The sequence below is a fragment of the Simochromis diagramma genome, unplaced genomic scaffold, assembly GCF_900408965.1.
Source record: "Simochromis diagramma unplaced genomic scaffold, fSimDia1.1 OVJJ01000466.1, whole genome shotgun sequence".
NCBI lineage: Eukaryota > Metazoa > Chordata > Actinopteri > Cichliformes > Cichlidae > Simochromis > Simochromis diagramma.
In genome coordinates, this window is record NW_024387287.1 from 2,002,569 (window position 1) to 2,019,997 (window position 17,429).

The window sequence follows — 17,429 nt, forward strand, 5'->3', positions numbered from 1 at the left end:
AGATGTTTAATGAGGCTGTTAAAGGGTACAAACAAAGGGCAAGGCAAACTGAAGCAAAACTAACATTAACCTAAACTGGGTGAACAAAACAAACAACATTAAAAACGTGGACATGAAACTTAGAAACATGGTGTGGAGAACATGACGTGAACAACAGACAACCTGACAGAAATACACAGACTAAATACACACAAGGGTGATTAGTGGAAGTGGAAACACATGGGGAAACAGCTGACACTAATCGAGACAAAGGAAGCAAAGCGGACTACGCTGACATAGGACCGAGACTATCAAAATAAAACAGGAAACAAAGTGGAAAGCAGACATGACAATACAACTTCACAACATGGACAAGAAGACAAGAAACATGACAGACTAACACAGAAGACCTAAGTGAAACATAAATAAACTAAAGGCAACCAAAAGATAATCCAATTACTCAACATAATAAAGGAATAACTTAAGAACTCAAAACGTAAACTGAAAACGCTGGGTCAGAGACCCAGGATCGTGACAGGAGGTGTTATTGTAAGCCAGTGCTAGTTTTGTGAAAAGGAAGGCAAGGACATCCTTGAGCTCTCAGGTGCAGAAGGGAAGGCGGACCTTGCTGTTGATGTGAGTGTCCTTCTTATTTCCACCTCAAACACTGAACCTGACTTTAATGCACTTATTCAAACCTAAAACATAATGAGTGAGATTTCTCTCACTGAACAAGAAAAAAAAAAAAAAGAACTGAGAAACTGCTGATAAAATAATTACTTCAAACAAAATAGAAATAGCATTTTGTATGAGGTATTTAAAATTTTGGAAAAACAATTATTTTGCTATTCATTGTGGGTGTTTTGATTAAATAGTGATAAAATGTTGGCATTTTCACTATACCTATTTCCAAAAGTGGCTTTGTTCTGCATATCACAGTGAGTTTAACAGTCTTATTGTCTGTGGAAATAAGCTATTGTAAATTCTGGGTGGTGCTGATTTTTTTAATGATGGGGGTATGAGGCGTGTCTCCCAGTGCGGAGGGCATACATCTTACTGTGTCCTTGAAAATGGTCTCCAGAAAGGCATTAACATCCATCCTTACCATCCATCCTCAGTTCAAAAGTCGCAGAGCCTTGCTGTCAGTTGACCAGTCAACATACCAACGAGCTGACAAGGTGCACCACTGTGGTGCAGCTTGAACAAGATAGGACAGATTTATTTGCTGAAAGGGGAAATAACACAAAACTATACTGGTACATCTATAAACTAACACATAGAGACTCACACAGCCAGGAATGAGAGAGATCGCCACGCTGGACAGAAGAAAACAAAAGGCTTAAATATACAGGGAATTACGAGGGAACAGGAAACTCGTGGGGAACACAGCTGGGGCATGGAGCATGTACAGTTAAACATTACACATGAGACAAGGTAGCTTCAAAGTAAGAGAGGCAAGCAAAACATGGTGTAGGAGACTACCAAAGTAAAACAGGAAATAATGGGAACACACTCAGAGAGGTGCAGACAGACAAACAGAGACATGACTGGGGAAACATGGATAACATGACAGGCAAGGGGGAGCAGAATGAAACATGAGTGAAGCAAGACACAAAGACTCACAACATAGATAAACACAGACACACAGAGGGCAAAGACACAAGGGGGAATCTAATAATCAAAAGGCTAAACAGAATAACCTAGGTACTGTAGAATAAATCCTTAGAATAACAAAGTGGACTTAAATATAAATTAGAATCCAAAATAATATCAAAACACAAGAAAACTCAAAATGCTGGGCCAAAAAACCCAGGATCATGACAATAAGTCCAAAATCCAATTTGAGAGTAAGGTGTTCAATCCAGTCAGAGAGACAGCTGTGGGATGATTGCACTAAAAACTAAAGAGAAAATGATAAGCAGAATCCTGGCTTAACTCATCTTTTTCTCCAAGTGCCATAAGTTAGTGTGTAGGGCACATGTATCACATATTATACAACATGCTCTAATCACTTCATCCAAAACAGTCCTGAAGTAATGCCGTTGCACCCTGTAGGTGGTAGATAGAAAGCACTTGCATAGAAAAAAGTGCTTGTGTGCATAGGTGACTGAGGCAGGTTGTGTAAAGCACTTTGAGTGCTCAGATAAAGAAGAAAAGTGCTAAATAATGACCTGTCTATTCAACCTCTGACCAGACTCTGATCTGCTTTTATACAATTTTATGAGAGAAAGTGCGAGAAAGAGAGCAATATGCCAGATGATATATACAAGTTTTTAGGATCATATGCTGCAATCCAGATGATGACAGCATGCCCCCTTGAGGCTGTGTAAAGCCACTAGGAATAGACCTACGGGGCTTACATTTCACTACCCTACTAAGGCCCATAGTAGGCTGATCAGGGGTCCAGTTCAAGCATGAAATGCAAACCATATCTTGGTCCAACAGTGCGGGGCCTCAGTGGGACAGCCCATAATGTGGGCTGACTGTGAGCTGCCCACACTAACAAGAGAATGGCCCACAGTGTGTCCCACTGTAGACCTGCAACAGATCTACAGTATGCTCAGATACTGGCCTAATATATTTTACTTGTTGAGCTCTTTTGCAGTATATCAATTAGAGCAAGTATAACTTTAATTTTACTCAGGTTTTAAATCAGTCATCTTCTCTCAGTCTTATATTTCTGACATTGTAATAAAACATGTTCTATCATTTCATGTTTTCATCTATTTTAGAGAAGATATGAAACACCTTTACTTTTGTATTATAAATAATATACCAGCAAATGTGCCCATGAACTGAGGGGCTGTGTGAGCAGGACAAAACCAATGCTTATCACTCACTAAACGGGGTGTGCCCACACATGGTCCACACAGTTAAGTGCCCACAGAATTCCTTCTGGGGGACACAAATGGGCAAAATTTCACTATGGGGCACACTTGGGCTAGCCTACCCAACCATAATAGTTTTTTAAAACCCATAAAGGGAACCCAAAGGTCAAAATTGTGTGGGCAGGGCAAGTGTGGATTTGCCCAGCCAACACAGTCTCACGGTTCACCCACATCTACCCACTGTGACCCCACACAGGTATGTTTGCTAGGTTTAGGGAAAGCCTTGTTTATGTCAGCAAGACAATACTAAACCACATACTTGGCTGCAATCTAGCACCACACTGAAAGTGTTTGAATTGTGAAATGAAAAGTGTCACTAAGTGTAACTTTTAAGAGATTTCTATTTCTTATCTCCTTATTTTGCAAATAACTAAAACTAGTTTTTCTAACAGCTCTCAGCTAAAGACATTTTTTCAAATTGTTTATAGCTTTGGAATTTTATTGTTATTTATTTAGGTTTTACATAGATTCCCATTTTGTGGGTGGGGTCTCGGGGGGGGGGGGCAGGGGTAGCATGGTACACGCATTGAAAAAGTTTCTTCAGCTGTAATGAAATGGCTCATGTAAAATTTGTATCTTCATTGCTTCAGTGTTTGTCCAGCACATTAGCACAGACAACTGGGACCTCTCACACCTGACCTCACGTAATGAAACAAACTAATACATGTCTGTGTAGGTTCTCAGTCATCCAGGTCATCGTAGTCAAAGGAGCTTGCAAAGAAAAGCGTCTGGACTTCTTTAAGTTGCTTGAAGACGTTTCACCTCTCATCCGAGAAGCTTCTTCAGTTCTAAGTTCCACTGTGAGCGACCATCTTTGAACAGAGGCGGTGGTTTACGACACCAACTGTCTGCCATCTATAATCCAGTTTTGAGTTCCCTCCCCAGACGCCTTAACGCCCACTCACATATCGGGCCATCTGACCTCAGCAATTCGCATGATAAGGTGGGGCCAGGTTTCATCTGACCTCAGCAATTCGCATGATAAAGTGGGGCCAGGTTTCACAATGAGCTCACCCGAAACCCTGGCTGATTGGGACCCACACCCATTTTCACACTTTGGTTCAGGCGATTAGAGGATCATCAGGGGGTCCTTTTGTCCCTCTTTGGGGGGATACTCCCACTAGGTTTAAATCTGGGACTCCCCACCATTTGACCTTAGAACTGAAGAAGCTTCTCGGATGAGAGATGAAACGTCTTCAAGCAACTTAAAGAAGTCCAGACGCTTTTCTTTCCAAGCTCCTTTGAAAACTAATACATGGTTACTATATGTAGAGGATACGCAGTGAAACTTTTGAGGATTTCCCTTCATTCTCTCTTCATTTGAACAAACGAGACCTTTCAGATGTTTCAGCAAACAGTAGACTGTTACATTTACAATTTACACCATTCAGAGTAGATGACTCTGGTTATGCCAAAGAACATATTTAGGGGAAGCTAACAATGACACTACTTGAATTTAAAATAATACCATTTCTGTCCTTGCTGTGTATCCTGCTCAATTCTGTCCTGGCTCTGCAGTCTAGTTCAGGTTCTGGCTCTTTCCTTCACTCATACTCAGACATTCTGATCTGTCTGGTGTTCTGACATTCTCTCTCTAACCTATCTTTCAGTCTGTCAGGCTGTCCTCTTGCTGATAAATCACTTCGGACCCTCATGGCTGCCCACACAGCAGAACTAAAGTATGTGTGCTTTCTCCCGTCTCTCACCTCCACAGCTACAGCTCTGTCCTTGCTCTCCTTTTTAAACTAATATAAAATACTAATATTTTTGATATAATACAATATATCAAAAATTGGAAACAAAAAAAAATTGATTCTAAGTAATCTGGTGGAAAAAATCATTTTTACCAGCAATGTGCTAATAATTTAAATTTGCAAATTGAATAAGTGCACGTGTTTGCGTGTGCGTGCGTGTGTGTGTGTTTGTCTCAGGTGTCCAACTCCAGGTTGTGATGGATCAGGCCACATCACTGGAAACTATGCTTCACATCGCAGGTGAGAGTTTGCCTCCCTAATCACATATTCGTTACAGACTACATCAGTTACTCAGTGTATTTATGTCACACTTTGGCAATAATAAAAAAAAAAGTCTGTGTGTAGACTTATTTTCTTGGTCCCTACTGCTTACACAGTCCACCAGTCTCACTAAGACAGAAGCTGACATTGAGTGACAAACATTAAGCTAACAGAATATAATGTTCACATAAACTCACTGTAAATGTACTGAGTCCTTGTAAACTGTTAAAATGCGCATTAAACAGAATCAGCTTCACCCATATTAGCTTACATATTTCAAAATATACAAATGACTTTTTTACTTTTTGAGGTCATTCTTTTAAAGAATTTTATTTAGCCTATGTTTAAGCAAAGCTTTGTCTTTTCTGTGTGGTCCACTTTCTTCCTCTGTGCCAGTTTGTCTGGATGCCCCCGAGCCAAGAAAAGTGGAGTCAAATCAACCCCTACCAAGGATGACAAAGAAGATTCTGAGCTGCTCAGGTTTGCAACAATAGCTCATTAGCACCGTGTGTGTGTTAGATTATAATTTGGTTTACTTTACTCAAAAGAAATGTATTATAGATATTAAGTATCAGAAGATGAATTGTGATGATTCAGATGAATGATGGAGTTTTAGTTCTTACACCACCTTCAGGGCTGTCACAGGACAGCACACTGACCCTGTGACGAGGATAATATCTTACTTATTTTAAAACTATGCCTCTATTCTTTCCTGTAGAAAAATGGAAAGGATTTCAATGATGGGACAAATGGGATAAATGACACATTTGTCTACTTTAACCCATTCAGAGGCCATTGTCTAAATTTATGTACCAAATTTAAAATGTCTTGTGTTAGCCTAAGCCAAACTAGCCTGACAGTGTTTTCTGCCTGGCTACAGATGTCCTGTTCCTGGCTGTGATAGCCTGGGCCACATCAGTGGGAAGTACGCCACTCATCGCAGTGCTTATGGATGTCCACTAGCAGCACGCCGGCAGAAGGAAGGTCTTCTAAATGGCACACCCTTCTCTTGGAAGACCTTCAAGACCGAGGGCCCATCTTGCCCAACACCAGGCTGTGACGGTTCTGGTCATGCTAACGGCAGCTTCTTGACACATCGCAGGTACCCTGAATATCAGTGCATCATTAATAGTGGTTTTAACCAAACTTCTGATTTATTTTGGTTTATGTATATATATATATATATATATATATACACACACACACACACATATACAGCAGATTTCTGTACTTGGACAGGCTGACAGATGAGCTGAAGCAGGAGTCTCTGTGGACCATGTTGTTTGCAGATAACATTTGATGTGATCTGTAGTGACCGTAGGAAGAAGGTGGAGGTATGCTCTGGAGAGAAGAGGAATGAAAGTCAGAAGATAGTCAGACGGTAGCTCAGTGCAAGAACATCAATAAGCGGAGGCTACCATCAAAGCTGCGAGATCCCGCGGCTACAGCACAATGGGAACAACAGTTAACCATATAAATATGATGAGCTAACTCAGGCAGAGAGCAGTGTAACTGTAGATGATGCATCTACTGGGCTGAGGATGAAGATTGTGGGCAGACTTAATGTAGCCACACAACCAAGAGCACAACTCTCCCGGCTCCCTGAGTCTCATCAGAGGAGATCCTCACAGAGAACAGAGCTCTGCTCACCATCTCTAATACCAGCATCACAGACACCAGTAAGCTCATATATGCCACTGCCACACTTGGATATAAGATTAAAAATGCATGTAGAAAAAGAAGAAGGCTAGAAAGCAAATTCAGGGAAGACTAGAAGGATGTTAGTCGGCTAACAGAGGTGCAAAGGGCATCGTAAGAGACAGGTCCTGGACAAATAAGAAATACAACAAGATATCTATAAAGTTCTTGAAACCATCAAAAAAGGCTCACAGCTTTGGCCACTAGGCTGAAGAGATGCATCACAGAAAAGGTGTACTCCCACTGCAAAGAAACAGTAGTAGAAGATCAGACCCACACAGAGCTGTGACTGAGCAGTACTGGAGGAATATGTATAAGAAAGGTGTCACACAATATCAATATCATGGACTAAGAGCAGACCAAACTAACCTCCCAGAACAAGAATCAGTCACCTTCACAAAGGCCGGCATCCAAAAACTCCAGAAAGAAGAGCTGGAGAGCACCAGGTCCTAACAATGCCTACTGGCTGAAGAAGCTAAAGACATTCATTCAATGATTGCCTGGTGGCACAACTAAATAGGCTGCCAAAAGCGGGTACTCATCTGGACTAACTAACACAGGGCAGAGCAATAGCGATCATGAAGGAGCTCCACAAGGGTATAACACTGTTGAACTACTAGCCAACTGCCTGCTTTTTCACAACATGGTAGCTCCTCTCAAGTATCATAGCAACCGAGCTGAATAAGCACATGAATCATTACATGAGCACTGGGCATTGAAAACAACACCAGAGGATCAAATGACCAGCTTCTGTTAAACAGAGCAGTACACCAGGACCCTAAGACCAGGCAGACTAACCTGAGCACCACCTGCATTGACTACAAGAAAGCCTACGACTCCCTCCCACCACCCACAACTGATCTATAGGTTTCTTCCTTTAGAGGGGAGTTTTTCCTTTCCACTGTTTCCAAGTGCTTGCTCATCGTGGGCTTCTGATTGTTTGGGTTTTCTCTGCTTTACTCTACATTGTAAGGTAAAGACTACAATAATACAAAGAATCTTGAGGTAACGGTTGTTATGATTTAGCACTGTATGATTAAAATTTAATTCAATTGAAAATACCAAGATGTACTGTCCCCACTGCTCTTCTGGGGCTACGTCCAAACCTACGTGCGAATTTTTGAAACAGAGATTTTCCGTTTTCTTTTTTTTTTACTTTAAATCCCATCCACACATGCAGTTTTGAAAAATATCTCCATCTACATGTAAATGCCAAAAATAAAGTCAAACTCTGTCAAGAACATGGCAAATCCTAACCGTATAGAAATGTTGGCCAATCAGAAGTCTAGAAGCTTAAACAGGGTAAACGGGGTTTTGTGCCCTCACAAAACCTTAAGTACTTCTGAAAAGTTTTTGTGTTTTTTCTGGAAACACAGCTAATTTTGTGTTACTTTTCAAGCTTCTGTATCATTTCAAATGTTAATAAGTAAAGACAGTATTTTGAATTTTGTCTCACTGGCTCTCTTGGCCAGAGTTTATTCAATTAAGAAAGAAACTGAAAAGTTTTACATTAGTCTGAGTGATTCATAATCAAAAGTCACAGTGCTGTGAAATATGGCTGGTTTAGACTCAAAACTTAGAAATGGACAAAATCTATGCAGAATACATAATTTAATTATGTATTTAAACCCAACGACAGCGTTGGCATCAGGATTTGGGTTGTGAAAGTGTCTGTGCTGAATGTAAAAGCCACGTCCAAAGTTCACTCTGACGCCTCTGTCTTTGTAAATGGAGGGACAGTAACTGTGTTTTGATATGTAAGCATGTAAAAACTGTAGATTGTAAGATTAACAGCAACAGTATTTTGTCTATATCCACCATTGTTGAAATTCATCTCATGTAAACAATAACGTGGCGCACACCTTTGACATTGCGTGACTAAATCTCAGTTTTCCTCGTCCACATGTAAATGCAAAAAATCTCCACCCTGGCAGGAGTTTTTAAAAATCTCAGTTTTCAGTGATCCAAAATGCTGTTTACGTGTGGACAAAAGGTCCAAACACATAGAAAAAGCTGCGTTAAAAAAAAAAAAAAAAGAACCATCTACGTGTGGACGTAGCCTGGATAGACCTCAACCTTCTAAGCCAGTTCATTAAGAGCGGATACAGATATCGTTTCAGGAGTGAAATGAGTGGAATAACCCTCAGCCACTCCTGTACATGGATGTCATGAAACTATACATCAGGAGTGAGCAAGACACTGTAGGTGATCCAAACCAAAGGGATGAAGTTCACAGAAGGTGCGATAGCATACGTGTAGCACAGCTCCAAGTACATAGGTACCCAACAGGCCAATGGGGACCATCATGAAGAAGCAAGAAGGTCAGTCACAGCCAAATATATCTATGCCCAGGATAGAGTCACAGTAAGATCCAAAAAGTAAGAGAGACACATTAAAAACAAGATCAATAGTAGGATTAAGGTTAGAGCTATTAATACATACATACGCTATGTAGATAACACCCAACTTTATCTATCCATCCATAACACACACGAATTATTATTTAAACTGCAGGAATGTCTTAAAGACATAAAGACCTGGATGGCCTCTAATTTTCTGCTTCTAAATTCAGATGAAACTGAGGTTATTTTATTCAGCCCTAAAATCTTAGAAATACTGTATCTAACCAGATTCTTACTCTGGATGGCATTACCTTGGCCTCCAGTAACACTGTGAGGAACCTTGGAGTCGTTTTTGACCAGGATATGTCCTTCCATACCCATATTAAACAAATATGTAGGACTGCTTTATTTGTACTATATCTCTAAAATTGGAAATATCCTGTCTCAGAGTGATGCTGAAAAACTAATTCATGCATGTTTTACTTCCAGGCTGGACTACTGTAATTCATTATTATCAGGATGTCCTAAAAACTCCCTGAAAAGCCGTCAGTTAATCCAAAATGCTGCAGCAAGAATACTGACAGGGACTAGAAAGAGAGAGCAGATTTATCCTATATTGGCTCCTCTTCATTGGCTCCTCACATACAAGGTCTTAAATAATCAGGCCCCATCTTATCTTAATGACCTTGTAGTACCATATCACCCCATTTAGAGCACTTTGCTCTTGCACTGCAGGCTTACTTGTTGTTCCTAGAGTATTTAAAAGTAAAATCAGAGGCAGAACCTCCTGTCAGTTTTCAGGCCTCTCTTCTGTGGAACCAGCTTTCAATTTCGATTCAGGAGAGACACTATCTCCACTTTGAAGATTAGGCCAAAGCTCTTGCTCATAGATGATTGTTGGGGTTTTCTCTGTTGTATTATTGTAGGGGCTACCTTACAATATAAAGCACCTTGAGGCAACAACTTGCCTCAAGGTGAGGCAATCAGAGGCAATAGGTCTTATGAAGTAATGAGTTCAAATTTGGAATTATAAAAAAATATTTTCAGAAAAGGTCAGGTGAAATGTATAATAATAGTTGTTTACAGGGAGTTGTATTTTTTAAACAAAAAAAAAAAAAACTGGAGCTCTGTCATGGTTTGGTGGTACATTTCAGCCAGTAGGGTTGGAGATCTGGTCTCTTCCAAGTTAGGTGTGCCTGGAACATTTCCAAAAGGAGGTGCCCAGGCTCTTTTTCACATGCAGAAACAGCTTTCTTCTGAAATCTTTCTGGATGTCTGAGCTCCCTAACCTTTGTCTAAAGCTGAACCCAGCCATCCTACAGAGGAAACTCTTGCAAACAGCCATTACCCAGATTTCATAACCAACGGTAAGGGTTGTGATGTAGAGGGACTGGTAAATTGAATGCTTTGCCTTTCAGCTCAGCTTCCTCTTCACTATGGCAATCCAGTACAATGCTCACATTACAGCTGATGCCACACCAATCTGCCAGTCCAACCTGTACTCCGTTACTCATTACTCATGAATAAGACACTTGAACTCCCTTGATTAAGGAAGCCTCTCACCTCCGACCCAGAGAGACCATTCCACTCTTTTTCTGGCAAAGAACCATGGCCTCAGACTCTTGGGTGTGCTGACTCTCATCCCAGACATTTCATACTCTGTTGCAAACTGCACCAGTGCATGCTGAAGATTGCACTCTTCTCTTCCACACCCTTCTCAACCTGGAAATGCCTTGCAATCCTGTCGATATAAATCAAGAACGTTAGATACAAGGGGTTGAATCCAACACCTGCTGAAAACATGCTTAGATTTGTTACATTTGTTTGTTAAATTTGACAGCCCCACAATGTCAGTGTCAATGTTGAGATGCGAGGGTGAATCTCATCCAAACATGGTGCTCACACCCATGATTCTACAATTGCCAAAGCCACAGCCCTTTTGGTGCTCTGATACTGCTCTACTGCTTCAGAACACCCCTGGTCCCACTGCCGTGACAGGTACAGATGAGCTGGATGCCTCCGAATTGGTCCTGAACATGGCCCATTATGACTTTATTTACCCCACCCTCCCCTGGGATGCAAAAGAAATCCTTTCAGATGTGGGAGTTAAAGATTCGACAGACATGGGCCTCTATCAGTCACTCAGTTTATCATCACTACTTGTTTGGGTTTTCCAGGTATGTCCAGCGGTCTTGGGCACCATCTGACTCAGTTTACTTCGATGTGGTGACCATTTTACAACTCGGTTCACCTTTTCAGTTGAGTGAACAATATATATATATATATATATATATATATATATATATATATATATAATATTTTGATTTGATATATGGCCTCATATCAGATAATCTAATAACAATGTCCATCATTAACCTAAGGTGCTCTGGTAACAAGTTCAATGTTATGCTTGAACATGGCATTTGTTTTCACCAACCCATGCCTAACACAGATTTCCAATAACAAAACACCACTGGATTAGATCAAGCAAGCTGTTTCTCTCAATCATCCCTCACCAGGTAACTCCAACGAGACTTCATTGTGGGCACTGAAGTCTCTATAGAGCAACATTGCACCCAACCACAGTGCTTGCACCCATGGGTGGTGGATCCACAGGGCGGCAAAACTGTTATTTTTGCGTGCTGTGCCCGAACAGGCCCCATGGACCCAGGGCTGGATCCAATGGTGGGCCACAATTTAAGGTTAACCAGCCCCAAGAACTCAGTTCCATGAGGGTTTTTTGAATTGTTCTTTGACAAATAATGAAGGTGGCCATGCAAAATATTTACAATAAAGCTCATTTGAAATGTACAAATTCTATTTTTGCTGTATTTTCATGTATGTTTGTACATTTAAATAAAAACCTATTTTCCATTTTCCTGGCAAAATCTGAAAAAATGAGGGGTTGCTCAAGACGTGTGTGTGTGTGTGTGTGTGTGTCCCTTCTCATCCATGTGTCCACTATTTCAGCCTTGTGTGAGAATGTAAGAGCTCTTGATCCTCATCAGCTGCTTCTCTCAGTCTGTCAGGTTGTCCCAGAGCATCAGCCAACAAGAAAAGAGCCAAGTTCCCTGGAGATGAGTATATCACTGCAAAGTTCAGAGCCAGTGATGGTAAGAAACCGTGATGTTTCCTCTCTGCTCAAAATTATGCCTGTGTTACATTTGTTTTTGCTCCTATACTTCCCAATGAGAGTTACATTTTATTTATATAGCACTAAAGCAAAACAACAGTTGCCCCAAGGTACTTTATATTGTAAAACCACTACTATAACAGAGAGAAAACCCCAACAATCAGATTACAATCAGATAGTTTAAATTCTGAGTGTAATCCAAATAACAGGCTACCAAAGCAGGACTATTAGTTGTCTTCACATTCATTTTGCTAATAGTGAATTTCTGATCTTGCTCAGTGCTGGACAATGATGAAGATATCAAGCAGCTCAATAAGGAAATCAACGAGCTGAATGAGTCCAACTCAGAGATGGAGGCCGACATGATAAACCTACACACTCAGGTGAGTGCAGCTTTTCAGTCACTGCACAGCCAGGAGGACCCCATGTTCTATTCCAGATATTGCCATGTGACATTACACCCAGATATGGTGTATTGGTCAGTCTTCCTACGCAGCTACCAACACTGGTAAAACATTCAACTCCATAACAACCAAGGAAACATCATAATTTATACAGTCCAAGTTCTTAAAAAGTTGAGCCACCGTGTAAAATATTTAAAAAAAATGTGAATATCTGCAAATTTTACAGACCCGAACACAAAGCATATCAGATGTTTAAGCTGAGACATTTTACTATGAAAAGGCTGGAAAAGCAATTATTACTAAAAAAAAAAAAGAAAAGAAAAAAAAAGAACAGCTGCAGGAACATTTTGCACTTAATTTGAATAGTTGGCCACAGGTTGGTAACATGACTGTGTGTAATCAGAGCATCTTAGAGACAGAGTGTCACCTTGTGCAAAAATCTGTTTTCAATTATGAAACAATTCCAGAATAATGTTCCTCTGTGTAAAATTGCAAATCTTTCAATATGTCATCATCTATATGTGAAAGACTCTTACCCACACAGCATTCTGTAACTGTTTGGTTAGTTTTTATTTAACGTTTCTGGCACACACAATGCTTTCCGTTCGCCCAGGTGTTACCACAGTACTGTGTCCGGAGCTCTGAACAAGCCGAACAGAAGTGTGATGAATTGGTACAAACTGTACAGAGTGGAGAATACTGTCTTTTCCTTGGATTCTGCAGACAAGGGAATCTGCCAGTACCTCTTGGTTAAATCCAGTGTCATGAAAAATAACACTGGCCTGCCTAAGCAGTCCAGGAGCTCGTCGACCCAGGACATGGGGTAGGCATCAAGCCATGACACTTTGTTCCCCTTGCAGTAATAGACACAGAACCGTATAGACCCATCTTTCTTCACAACCAGAACTATGGGCCTACAACAAGCACTGTGCAACTGTTCTGTCACTCCCATTTTCAGCATTTCAGCCAATTCTTTCTGAACAATTTGTCGCTTATGTTCAGGCAACCTGTAGGGCTGTAAATGCACCATCACGCCAGGCTGCGTTTCAAAATGGTGCTCTATGAGAGTCATACAGCTAGGCAGCAGGGAGAACAATCTGCAAAACACTGTTGCAATGCTGCAACATCCATTTTCTGGGACTATGTGAGATGGTTATCACAATGGAGGGAGGCGGGAATGGTGGAATTTGGTACCTCCGGCTCCAACTCATCTCTCTCTTTTACCAGGCTCACCAGAGAATCAGTTTCAGCCTCTCTTCACGCTTTAAGGAGGTTGAGGTGACAAGTTTGAGTGGCACCTCCCCTGTTCGACCGTATCACTTTATAGTCAACGTCCCCCACTCGCCGTGTGACCATGAAGGGTCCTTGCCACTTGGCGAGTAATTTCAAGCGAGAAGAAGGAAGCAAAACAAGCACTTTATCTCCAGGTGAAAATTTGCCAAAGTCTAGCCTGTCTGTTGTGCTGGCACTGCTGCCGCTCCTGGGCCTGGTGCAAATTCTCTCAAAATGATCACGCCAAAGTATGCAGCTTTGCTCACAAGTCCAGGACATACTGAATGTCATTTTTAGCGGGACTCAGACCTTCCTCCCAGTTTTATTTGATTAGGTTGAGCAGCCCTGTAGCTTCCTGCAGAACAGTAACTCGAAGGGAGAAAATTCCATGGAGGCCTACAATCAACAGAGGGTCTAACCAGCGATCCCAACTATGTTCATTCTCATGAATGAACTTACAAATCATGGATTTTACAGACTGAAATGACCTGAAACAGCAGCACCTGCACCACTCTCTTTGCAGTGCACAGTGGCACTACTTCTGGGTATCACGTTGCATAAACCACTAGAACTAAGACAAAGTGATAACTGCATCCAGTGAAATGGCTAGATCCATGCCAACAGGCTCAAACGGGACCTCCATTTATGGCAGTGGACGCAAAGACACTCCTCTGTGCGAGTGTCACAACTCACTCAATAAAGACTTGATTCCTTACGAGGATGCTGTATGTCCCTCAGGGACCGGGGAGGGTGCCGGAGCCCCAGTGATGCGGAACACCTGTCCCACCTCAATCAGCAGACACTCCCACTTCAGGTGTCCTGGCTGCACTCACGCCCAGCACTCCTGCCCTGGCGCCCGTGCCATGGCTCAGAAACAGTGCCATTCACTTCAGGACTCTCGGGGAAAGAAAAAATGTTTTTTTCCCCCCAGTACTCAGTGCCAGCTATGACGCCATTTAAAATGCAGAAGGTTGCAGGGCCCTCCCATGGCTCGCTCATCCAATTATTTTCAACTCCTGTCACAAAGTCAAAGAAGAAGTGCAGACCACCCTAATTCATCACCTTGCTGCCAAGTGATTTCTTATGTGATAAAAGTTAAGGTCACCAGAGCATTCTGTCGTTTGTTTGCTTGATTATGCTTTAAAGACATCAAAATGCATAGTGGGATTAGTATACAAGTAAAAACTGAGACAAGGATTGGTACAGAACAGATAAACATAAGCAGTCACTTAGCAGGTGATGAATTTGTGTTGTTTGCACTACTTCTTCTTTGATTGGGTGACAGGAGTTGAAAATAATTGGATGAGAGAACCATGGGGAGGTCCTTGCATAATTTCAAGAAAACTGCGTTTTAAACGTCGTCACAGCTCACACTGAGCACCAGAAAAATGTCTTTGAACACCGCTTTTCCCGGCACCCACAAAACAGGCATTCGCAAGAATGACTTCCAGGCTCGCCGGTCTATGGCAGCCGACCCAGTTTCACTGTCTGTAAACACATTTCCATCCGTTCAACCAACAAAGAAGCTATGAATATGCTGTGAATAACATATGGGTTTATGAGATCTGCCAGTCATTACATTCTGTTTTCATTTCTATTTTACAAGCATCCCAGTAGTTTTGGAATTGGGTTTGTAGTTGTCGAGCTGTTGGTGGTGCTACTTCAAGAATGTGTTGCGTCCTTCTCTGCTTTAGATTTCTTCTATGGAGAAGAACCTGAAGAGCATGGAGGAGGAGAATAAACAGATAGAAGAAAGGAATGAGGCCTTGTTCCTGGAGCTATCTGGCCTTAGTCAGGCTTTGATCCGGAGCCTAGCCAACATCAGCCTGCCTACCATGGTAAGCATTACTGCTTTTTAAGAAAAGAGACCTGAGCATCTTCCTCATTTCAGCAGCTTTAAACATTTCACTTGAAATTCAACTTGGGTTCAACCCCTTGAAGACTTTAGTCTGAAAAGATTTATAGAGTAAGATCAAATAGCCTTTCTTTCATTTTTTCCAAATTAGCATTTTTACCCAAATCAAATGTTTGTCAGTAAGCAACCCTGTGCGATGAATGTTTTTTACAGCATAGCTTCATAGTACAACAGAACAGTCAGCCTAAAGCAGCTGATAACTTAAACCCCATGCAAGTGTCTCTCTCAAAGAAAACTAATGATAGCATACATTTAAGAGATAAAACATGTGAGTAGTATTGTGTACTAGCACTGTTTTGGATGTTACACCTTTTTATTCTCTTGACGTGCGTGTCTTTAGCAGGAGCCACTATCAGAGCAGAACTTTGACAGCTATGTGGACACCCTGACCCACATGTTTACCAACAAAGACTGCTACCAGAACCCCGAAAACCGGGCTCTGCTAGAGTCCATCAATCAGGCAGTAAAGGGCATCGAGGTGTAAGAGAAACTGGAGGACGACAGGTGGCAGGGCATCACGGTGACGCCACCAATCTTTTTTTTCCAAACCCTTTAGATACTCTGTGTCATGAGTTTTTCTCATTGGAGTTTTGTCCTCTGTTCTTTGCATTTGTTTCCTGTTTGCATGTTGCTTTATAAAGGTGTGAGCGTGAACAGATGTGTGGATGTAAAGCCTGTCAAGGCACACTGAAAGCAAACTGTTGCCATAAGCAATGGCACCTCAAGGTATACACAGACAGGCACAGAGAGTACAGAACAAAGGAGTGCAGTATCCCGCCTGAGCTGAACAGATTCTTAGTTAGTGAACATTTCCCATCTCCACTCAGTAATGTTGATAGTATTCTATATGAGCATAGTGATGTTGCACTTCCAGAAATAGTTTGTAGATTCATTGTTACTATTGCTGTGTATCTATTTAAGTCGACTGCAAATGTTGGTTTAATAACTTATTTATTCATGTCTGCGGTAATATTTTTATGTTGACTATTTATTATTCATTATTGATTTGATTTTATTTCAAAGTGCTACCTGAGAAGATTTTAACCGGAAACTAAGAGAAGGGAGTCATTTCCTCTGCACCGCTTAACAAAGAGGAAATATTTTAAGATATCAACTATGAATTGTTTTATATATCTTATTATTTATTTAAAACACTGGGATCTTTTTAAGTGCAAATATTTTGTAACAGAAAGTTTTTTAATAATTTTCTAAAAAATCTTTTGTGCTTCTGTTTATATGAGTTTTCTTTTTTCCACAAGCTATTTTGAGTACATTGCAATACACTGGGAAAATTGAGCTGCACATATTTCAGTATTTATCTGGTAATGATGAACAAAGTGATGGTGAATATTTATTTTGTACTGTCTATGTGTTAATGATGGCTGTGTATGGATTAGTCTTTATGTTTGCTCTTGAAATAAAGGTCAACCCAAAATGAATATGGACTGGACTGAGTGTATGCTTCCAGGTCTTTTAGCAGTAAAACAGTCTTTTACTGCTAAAACCTCTTAAAGGTTCTGGAAAACCACAATCAGTGTTAGAACTGACTGTGTGGTCAAGGTTTTGTGTAATTCTAGTATATGTCTGTGAAGGTTCTCAGTCATCCAAGTCATTGTACTCTAAGGAACTTTGAAAGAAAAGCGTCTGGACTTTTTACTTGCTTGAAGATGTTTCAGCTCTCATCCAAGAAGCTTCTTCAGTTCTAAGGTCAAATGGTGGAGTCTCAGATTTAAGCTCCATGGGAGTGTACCCCAAGAAGGACATGGACCCCCTATTGATCCTC

At 41.0% G+C, this 17,429-nt stretch overlaps 1 protein-coding gene across 9 annotated transcripts in view; it reads left to right on the forward strand.

Moving 5' to 3' along the window:
- Window positions 1-17,200, forward strand: part of LOC120716321 (myelin transcription factor 1-like) — a 47,119-nt gene extending 29,919 nt beyond the window's left edge. For 5 of the 9 annotated variants that reach the window (XM_040003803.1, XM_040003801.1, XM_040003806.1 and 2 more), the window contains 8 exons: window positions 4,478-4,546; window positions 4,799-4,861; window positions 5,279-5,362; window positions 5,763-5,984; window positions 11,944-12,035; window positions 12,335-12,438; window positions 15,426-15,569; window positions 15,987-17,199. In XM_040003803.1, the coding sequence (XP_039859737.1) occupies window positions 4,478-4,546; window positions 4,799-4,861; window positions 5,279-5,362; window positions 5,763-5,984; window positions 11,944-12,035; window positions 12,335-12,438; window positions 15,426-15,569; window positions 15,987-16,130 (922 nt within the window). In that variant the 3' untranslated portion in view covers window positions 16,131-17,199. Of the gene's footprint in view, window positions 1-4,477; window positions 4,547-4,798; window positions 4,862-5,278; window positions 5,363-5,762; window positions 5,985-11,943; window positions 12,036-12,334; window positions 12,439-13,072; window positions 14,821-15,425; window positions 15,570-15,986 lie in introns of those variants that run through there. The other 4 variants (XR_005691868.1, XM_040003808.1, XM_040003810.1 and 1 more) reach the window with 4 other exon arrangements.
- The last annotated feature ends 229 nt before the right edge of the window (window positions 17,201-17,429 follow it).